This window comes from Populus trichocarpa, chromosome 5 (assembly GCF_000002775.5).
Source record: "Populus trichocarpa isolate Nisqually-1 chromosome 5, P.trichocarpa_v4.1, whole genome shotgun sequence".
NCBI lineage: Eukaryota > Viridiplantae > Streptophyta > Magnoliopsida > Malpighiales > Salicaceae > Populus > Populus trichocarpa.
The window spans coordinates 10,830,397-10,839,515 of NC_037289.2; the positions used below are offsets into that span (position 1 = coordinate 10,830,397).

The following is a 9,119-nucleotide window of genomic DNA, read 5'->3' on the forward strand; positions in this document are numbered from 1 at the left end:
GTTTTTGTATTTAGTAAAGAATGCTGCCAGCCACATCCAAAGTCCTCTAACCATTAGCATTGACTGAATGAAAGTCATCCCCTCCAACGCCTTCTCAGTAGGCGAAAACCTGCAACAAACAATGCAATGGTAGAAGTTCCAAATGTAATTATGAACAAATTTGAGAAGGGCCCTGGCCCTATACTCTGGATTCCGGTGGGGTCAGATGTTGGGGTTGAACATTTTGGAAATGATAGCATTTATTCCTCTGATTTTTGCAGTTCTCCACTTTGTTCTAAGTATATGATTGCCTCTGAAATGTTCAGTGCCAAAGGGGAACTTCTCGGAAACACCTGAAAGATACAGGAAAAAAAACAACCGAGGATGGAAACGGAAATAGTTCTGTTGAACATACCAATAAAGAAAAGAAAAGATGATAGATAATTACAAAGCCAAAACCACCAAGGTTGTGCTGTGTGTTGGCCCTGTCACGGTGAAGCCTTTGCAATGAAAAGTTTTGCAGGAGCGATAAGCAACAAAGCTGCTCTGATACGTCCCACTTGATAGAGATTTTACAAAGTCGTCAATTGAAGCAATGGTTTTGATGTTCTCTGCCTTGAAACTCAGAGACTTTTTCTAAATACTGGCGAGAGAAGGAATTTCCTGACGCAAACTCCAGCTAAAGAAGGAATAGATGAAGCAAAGATTTCGATGTTCTCTGGAATCACCTGAATATTCTAGTTACTCAAGAGAAGCACCCAACTTGAATATTCTAGTTCCAATCTAGCCTAACAACAAGCATAGAGATCAATCAAGAAAGAGTCTGGAATCTCTTGAAGTTTCAATGACTTCTTTATTGGTGTTGTATGTGGGAATTTCAATAAAATATTATTAATTTCATATTCAATTTATTCCGTTCTCCTGTTTTTTAGTTGAAGATTAAATTGTTAAATAGTAAAATTAAAAAAAACACACACAAAATATTATTTCAATAAAAAAACATGAAAAATGTTTCTGTGTAGGTTAGAGAATAAAATAAAATAAAAAAATAAATTATTGAAAGGTTAAATTTTAAAAAATATTAAATGAATAAGAAAACATAAAATATTATTTTTATGAATGGTGTTTTTGTGAGTGATGTTAATTTCAACCGGGCTTATAATTAACTCTTCAAACTATACCCTGCGGATTCATTTCATGAGACCTTTCATTAACATCCCAAAAACCCAACCAACGGTCCAGATCTAACATAAACCCAAGCCAAGCATTACAACAAACATCACAGTGAAAACGAAAAAAAAACAAAATACACGATAACATCGAATTCCTCCTCACCTGTACAACCTCTGAAGCTCTAAAATCAGTGAAATTAGGGTTAGGGTTCGTTTTGGAGTTAAGATTAAGGGATATCCAGCTCTTTCAATCTCTTTCAATCTCTGAAAGATGTGGCACGAAGCGAGAAGATCAGAGAGGAAAGTACACGACTTGATGGACGCCGCTCGAAAGAGAGCGCAACGACGAGCCGTTTATTTGGCGAAGAGAAGAGGCGATCCAATGCAATCTATTCAAGTTATCGGCAATCGATCTCGCATGTATCGTGACGATGGTCTCTATCAGGCCACACAAGACCAGCAAGGCCTGTATGTTGTTGTTGTTATTATTATGCTATTATTTATTATTTTTGTTAAATATGTAGTCGTGGTTGTGCGATTGATATAATTTTTATTTGTTAGTAAGTTTGAATTCTATGGTAGCAATAATGAATTGTGTTGTCTATTCATAATATCTGTGTCAATTTTTTTTGCATTGTGTTGTGTTTGAATGATTAAAAATTGAGCTTGATGGAATGCTTCTAAATAGGTGAGATTTCAATAGTAGGATAGTTGCGTAGCTCGGTTAAAGCCTTAGTTTGACTTTGGGCATGGAAAGTCATCCTAATTTACTGAAAAAGCAACTTGGACTACCGCATTTCAGTGATGGGTTGCTACTTAAATGCTCTTCATAACAATGGTTGCTTGAACTTTAATGTGTAAACTAGCATTTCTTACTTAGTTGTTGCTGTTTCTATCTCATTCTTGCATTCAGTGACATTGTTTGTTTTGGACTAATCTTTTAAATTCTCAGGATACCTTGGAATGGCAAACAGGATGTTCTAATTGACAGGTGAACCATCTATCTGTTTTTAGGTCTTACATTTTTTTTTGTTATCTGTCTTTAGATTCATAGTCTGTCGTCACATTTGTGATTGAGGAATCTATGGCTTTTCATTATTGGACAGATTTGATGGTCGTGCTTTACTTGATTTTATTCGGGAGTTTGGGACCCGACGGGCCCCACAGAAATCGGAAGAAGAAGAAGAACTAGAAGAGTTTGTTAATTTTCAGCGTTATCGGGATTTAATTAAACATCGACGTAGAGGATGTCGGTACTTTTTTTGTTTTTTTTTAATGATTACATGTTCAATTATTGTTTCTCACTTTTTTCATTTGTTGCCACTTATGGAAACACAATAAAAGAATAAGGTTATCCTATGGAAACACAATAAAAGAATAAGGTTATCCACCTTTATGCTGTTGATTAGAGAGCTAGGTCCATGTTTCAATATCAGTTTTACTACCTTAGATTTGCATACTGACAATTACTAATGGAGAGAGTTTGCAATTGTGTGTTAACAGTTACTGATGAAGAGGGTTTGCAACATGTACATCAAGAGCTTGAGGCAAAGCTTACTGCCTCATTTGCTTCAAACAGGTTCAACTTCTTCCTCTCCATCAGTTAGTACACTAACTGTTGCAGGTTTTTTGGTGAATTAAGTTCTCTTTCCCATCTCTTCAGGCTATAAGGCTATAACTGAAAAATAATCTTAACAAACATGCTTGGCATATCTTGTTTAAACAAATGCTCATGAGAGCAAGCTTTAATCCCTGCATTGTTTTGATGTATTGGACAGACTTCTTTTTCATGTGATTAATTTCAAATGAATGTGTATATTGACAATAGGACCTTCATTTCATGTGCATGTCCATTGAATCTTTTGGAAGCTAATTTCCTATAATGGCAAACTTTCATTTTTTTCATCAACCATTTTCATCCCCTTCTTTGAAAGCACTAAGTAGCATTTTTCTTTTGCAAAACTGGTGAAATTACTATTTTTTCATAACTGGGGCCCTATGGGCCAAGGAAACAAAAGTTGGTTTTGATTTGTCAGTGATATACTGAGCATGTTAAGACCTCTTAGTTTTCTTTATATATATTTGAAATTACTAAATTTTTGAGAAATATGTTTTTATTTCAATGGAGGCCATGAGCAGCTACCAAAATGGTTTCGTTGATCAGATTTCAGAGGTGGCTCTCATCATTTTTATTTGTCAGGGTATATGTTATGAAAAACTCAAGTTGATATCATTTTCTACAAGAAATGTGAGTTTCTTTGTTAGCCCAGAAATTTTGTATCTTTACTATTATGCCTCATTTGTTTTGCTTTGATATGTGGGTTGGATCTGATCTATTTACTTTGTTCCACCCTGAGGCAATTTGTTACCATTTTATGTTAGTGATGATGTGGCTCTGTCCAACTTCTTTTTGTGTCTTTAATGCATAGCTTTGCCGTTTGTGTTCTTCTCTAGTTAAATGTCTCTGATACATAAATGCAGTAATTCTCAGCCACAACAACCTCCTGCTAGCAAAGGTCCTTATTCACAAGTTGGCTTTTCTTATGATGGGGATGGAAAAGAGGAATTCCATTTTTCAGATGGTGATCACAGTGAAAGTGAAGATGACGATGATGATGATGAGGATTTTAATAGCGATGACAGCAATGATGAAGGAATGGAGAGAATAGCAAAAGAATTTGGAGTGAAAAGGTATGGTTGGCTTGTTTACATGGATAAAAAAACAAAAGAAGAAGAGAAAAGACAGAAGGAAGTGATCAAAGGTGATCCTGCAATTGTAAGTTGGGTTAGACTGTCATTTGGGATTTCCTCTTGTTTCCTTGTATCAAATAATTCAATTACTACATGTTCCTTTGCTTAAACTATTAATTTCAGAGGAAATTGAGTCGCAAGGAAAGAAGGAAAGCTTCTCAGATAGAAAGGGAAAGAGAGAGAGAAGCTGCTAGGATAACAGGAACAGGAGTGCTCCATCATGATCCCTACCGGTAGAAAACACTATTTTTTCTTTCTCAAAATTCTAAGAGATCATTCTATCTGAGAACAATACAGCACACTTGCTATTATGTTATGATACTGATGCTTTATTTTTCTGTACAGTGAATCTAGACGAAGTCCAACTTATGAAGCTTATTCTCGCTCCAGAAAGTATGTCTGGTCTTTCAGAGTCTTTTGTTTTTATGTTTTCCATAGATCTGGGATAGATTCTTCTCATTGCTGTTATGTATTTACAGAGTGAGATCAAGATCACGCTCATTTTCACCATCACACTCAAGGCGTTATACTCGTGGAGGGCATCCTGATGAAGTTCACCGTAGTAAACCAAGGACTCCTAAGATAGAATACATCACAGAATTTGGGGCCCCTGGTGACAGGGATGAGCCAAAGCGTGAAGGATATTCTCCACCACCATCTCCTCCATCACAGGCTGATTTGTTAAACCGGTCGGAGCACTCGACCTTTAATTCTTGCAAAGATAGATTGGACAGTCTTTACTGTGCTGCAGCTTACCCATTTTGTTACCTGAAGCAAACATTTGTGGTTTAAAATAGATCACAATAGGGTTATCTTCTTAACTGACAAGATGGAGAGGAAAGGAGGCTTCCTTTCCGAAGCTCAAATTTTTGCTGGAACGGACATAATCTAATTGCTTCTAAGTTGCACCCAACTATTGGAATGGTATGTCTAATGCTTGTGATTTTCTGCAGGCCATCATCCTGTCACATACTTGAAGCACTGCATATTGATCCTGCATCTGGTGTGTCCCTTGATAGTGATAAGAGCACAAAAGTATCAAAATCAGCAGTAAGGTAGTGTGTGTGAACTGATATTCATGATGCTTGGAAATTTAGTTATATGGAACTTAATGGACATAATGTCTAGGAGGTCTTTGACTTTAAGTTCCTGTTTCCTTTCCTTTTACTTTGTTACGTGAATTTTGTAACTTTGTTCTGTTATTTCCACTTATTTCTGATTCAATTATCATATGTTCTCTTTTGAACAGCACACCATCAGGATTAGCAAAATTAACCAAGGCAAGTACTTCTGGGGGACCTTTGAAGCAGCAACAAGGAGAGAAAAAAGAAACTCCTCAGGAGAGACTCAAAAGGATCATGAGCAAACAGCTAAACAAACAAAGTATGACCTAAATTATATGTATCTACAGTTATGTCGTTCAACAATTAACTAATATTCATCAGTGGTTTTGACAATGAAGGGCTTGTGTTTATGAAACTTTAAATTTTTATTATCCACTTTGTTTCACTTAGCCTGGGGTTTTTTATTTTAGGAAGGGGAAGGGGGTTCTTTGCACTTTCTGCATCTGGTTATGGATCCATTTTTTTCTTTGCTCTTCTGCAGTTAAAAAAGATACCGCTGCTGAAACGGCCAAGAAACGAGAACAGGAGCGCCAGAGGCAGGCGAAACTTGCAGAAACAAATCAACTTAGTCGATATAGACGTCGCAGCCGTAGCCGGAGCTACAGCAATTCTCCACCAAGGTATTTACCATACTCTATTGCTAGGAATGACATGCTGAGTAGCATCTTAGAACTCGGGCCTCCAATTCTTGTGTCAAGTATTCCAATTCATCCGTTGTTTGCAACATTCTTACCTCATTTTTTGACATGTATATTTGTGTTCTCTTCTTCAAGGCTAATCATATGAGTTTACTTACCTCATTTTTTGACATGTATATTTGTGTTCTCTTCTTCAAGGCTAATCATATGAGTTTAATGCTCGTTATTGTGACAGCCTATGTAAATGTCTGTCATAGAAGATGTTTTTAGACTCCAAAATTGATGTTTGTGAGAAGTGATGAAGATAGTTTTGTGTCAATTTATGACAAGGTGAAATCAGCCACATTAAAATATGATTAAATGTTTTCCCTTTTAATGTTTTGCTCTGGATCAGAATATTGTTTTCAAGTGAACTTCTATTTTTCTCTCTAGCCAACAATATGCATTTCTGTAGAAGATACAGGTCCAGTAGAAGTCGAAGTCGAAGTAGGAGTTCTCGAAGATATCATTCCCGCTCCCGCTCCCAATCCCGATCCCGATCCCACTCCCACTCCCGAACACACACCCAGTCCCGCTCTCCTTGTTCCCGCTCACCAAGGTAATAATAATATCAAGTGTCTCATTCTTTTGTTTGATGTAAATCATCCAGAGACTAATTGGAGGTGTAACATCACAAGGGTAAGAAGCCGATGAGATACTGATACATATTCTGCAAAGCTGGCCACTGGCATCAAGATTATGTATGTCTATGTTTTTGGTGCCATGTTCTCTTATAAAGTCCCAGCTTCACTCCAGTTTTGTAATCTGCGGGTGATGTTTAAGGCAAAGATGAGTATGAGCCTTTTTTTGTAATCAGTTGCGTTTACCATTTTCTTTTCCTTGATTGCAATATGATAATGTAAGTGGCTGTTGGCATGTGTGTAATCTTTTCATGATAGTATGTGATGGTCTTTTGTGCAAAAGCGGATCAAGCCTCACGAGCTTTGGTGTTGATTCAAGGCTGCTACTACAAGCTGAAAACTTCTAACCCATTTGTAGTTGAATCTTAGCCGGATGGAATTCTATAAATTGTACTTAAACGAGGGTAGGCTGACTTCTCCTAGACAGAAGAAGAAGTTATTCTTGGCTTTCGAAGCTGCTAAGTATCTTGCTTGGGATTTTGAGTCAATAGAAGTATAATTGAACAGGTTTCGAAGCTATTTCATTTATGTTATCTATGTGGTCAAGTTGAGCTTAACCTCGAAATGTGTTCCTGTTGGCTCGGCTCGAGCATGTTGGAAGTAATAATGGACAACTACATTTATTTGATGTTTTTATGGGAATGCGTTGAAGTGGGCCAATGGAAGAGTCGTTGTAAACACTCTTTCGTCGGAGTTGGGTTGTGTATCAACTTGATTGTAGGTAGGTTTTCCAGTAGTGAGTGAGTGGCGGCGGCGGCCTTGGCGGTAGATGGCTTCAAATATAATACCATAAGAGGGCGGAGCGTCCTGGATTAGACGTGCTAAAATCAGGTTTAAATCAAGTTTGCTTGAAGTCGGTGGAAACTTCAAGTCAATCTTTAATGATATGCTTTCTCTCATGTCTTTTTACTAAAGTACATTATAATAATTGCAAAATATTTAAAAACTAATTTAATATTTTTCGCAACAAAAAGGTTTGGATACTTTATCTCAGCAAAGCAGGATGGACTCATTCTTCATCATAAGATATCTGGAAGGTGTTTTTGTGGCCTTGATATTTTTCGATTGCGGGTGAGGTGACATTTCTATCAACTCCGTAATGAAGTTTCTCTTCAAGTGTCATTTGTAGGATTGCAGTTCAAGCACGCATAGTTTCTGTTTATGCCTGGTGTATTAATTCAAGAAATAAAAAATGTTTTCATATACTCTGCGGGGAAAAAGGTTGTGATTGTTTGCTGTATAGCTAGTTCAACTAGTTTTTAGAAATCCTCTTTTTTTTTTTTGCTTTTGATTTATTAATGTAAGAATTTTAATGTTGCATTGCATATTTTTTTTGTAATGCAAGATGATTCTATTTGAAGGCACATGGGTTTCACTTCACAAAGTATGGAATGTGATGATTTTGAGAAAAAAAGCCACTTATTTCATTTGAAAAGTAAAAATAATGGAAGAAAATCTTAATAATCAAAATCAATAGTACCTATATAAATCTGAATTAAATTATGCAATATTTCTAAAGAAAATCATGTGAAGTATTAAATTTCCTTCATTTTTTTTTCTTACCCGTGATGTTTAAGAAATTTCATGAAAAAATCTATTAGATAGTTTTGATTATATAATATTTCTATGAGATGTTTTACTTCTTATTTCTTTATTCTATTACAATAAATAGCATTCTAATATTGTATGTCTAGGTGCACCATAATTTTACTAGGAGATTTAGTTTTTCTTTCCCCCCTGTTAATGTTTAATTTTTACATAGCAGTAAACGCAATAATCACACCAAGGTGCAGTAGTCACAGTATGGGGCTGGCTTGGCTATGAGGTCGAGTCACAACTTGATTAAAAGCATAAAAAAGATCTACAGGTTGCTCTCCAAAAACAAAGCGCACTTAACCAGACAAACATATGAGCAATATTTGAATGTTTCGCTAGAATCATGTGGTTCGACGAGCAATTACATGACTGGATATTTTAAATTTGAGGTAGCAGCACAGCCAGTTAAACCGAACAGTTCCAGTTCTAGCGAAAAGCAAACACGAAACACGACTACTCCAGTTCCAGGTTCGCAACTTTGCCTTTAATTTGTCAGTGGAGCTCTCTTCAACTTTCCACTTTTTTTTTTTTTTATTGGTTCTTCCGTGGACAACAAGGGACATGTTCTATCTGCAGCTGGTATGAGTGTCTTCCAAAAAGCAAGTAAAAGGCCATAAAACAAAACTTCTAAAACCTCACTTTATTCCTTGCTCATCACACGCATGCTTTCTCATGAAACTGATCATGAAAGAGATGCCTTATTGCCTAGCTAATAGCTCTCTCTCATGTATCCTTAGCCACAACTTTACCTGTCTATATCCATCCATTTATAACTCATAGCTAGAATCATCATCTCAGAATACAAAATCTGACCACCACACGAGGGGACACACGCACATATATACTCATATATACCAGCTTTCTACTCCACTTTTAATCCTTCAAGGAATCATACAATCACAATTCACGTTCATGACATACAACATCAAGGATCTGGGCAGTGGCCACTTGGGCTCCACAGTCATGGTTTTGACGGTGACCATACATGTCAAAGGAGACCTCTCTTAACATGAACATTTCTCCAACCGAAAGTGCTCCTCACTTTTATGGGTGTGTACTTGCAAAGAATCACCATCTAATATTGCTCTATTCTCACTAGCTACTGATCATCATGGGACAGAAATAATATTCTCTAATCTAACCTTTGTACAAAGAACCCCATCAATAACTCTCTCTGAT

The 9,119-nt window shown here is 36.6% G+C and overlaps 1 protein-coding gene across 2 annotated transcripts; it reads left to right on the plus strand.

The window, feature by feature from the left end:
- The first annotated feature begins 1,183 nt into the window (after nucleotides 1-1,183).
- LOC7476382 (uncharacterized) lies at nucleotides 1,184-6,901 on the plus strand. 2 transcript variants are annotated; one of them, XM_052453214.1, is made up of 13 exons: nucleotides 1,184-1,619; nucleotides 2,104-2,142; nucleotides 2,258-2,400; nucleotides 2,655-2,730; nucleotides 3,633-3,927; nucleotides 4,026-4,135; nucleotides 4,248-4,295; nucleotides 4,382-4,591; nucleotides 4,856-4,957; nucleotides 5,152-5,285; nucleotides 5,508-5,646; nucleotides 6,122-6,262; nucleotides 6,342-6,901. In XM_052453214.1, exons 1-13 carry the CDS (start codon nucleotides 1,423-1,425, stop codon nucleotides 6,355-6,357), a joined length of 1,650 nt encoding a protein of 549 aa, XP_052309174.1. In that variant the 5' UTR covers nucleotides 1,184-1,422; the 3' UTR covers nucleotides 6,358-6,901. The 2 variants fall into 2 exon arrangements, with proteins under 2 accessions (XP_052309174.1, XP_052309173.1); XM_052453213.1 differs by having other exon boundaries at nucleotides 1,186-1,619; nucleotides 6,119-6,262.
- The last annotated feature ends 2,218 nt before the right edge of the window (nucleotides 6,902-9,119 follow it).

Excerpts from the sequence above, each read along its gene's own strand:
- LOC7476382 (XM_052453213.1), top strand. The coding sequence starts at position 1,423 with ATGTGGCACGAAGCGAGAAGATCAGAGAGGAAAGTACACGACTTGATG. Across the intron at positions 4,136-4,247 it reads CTCCATCATGATCCCTACCG|TGAATCTAGACGAAGTCCAA; the intron begins GTAGAAAACACT and ends TTTTCTGTACAG. Across the intron at positions 4,592-4,855 it reads CAGGCTGATTTGTTAAACCG|GCCATCATCCTGTCACATAC; the intron begins GTCGGAGCACTC and ends GATTTTCTGCAG.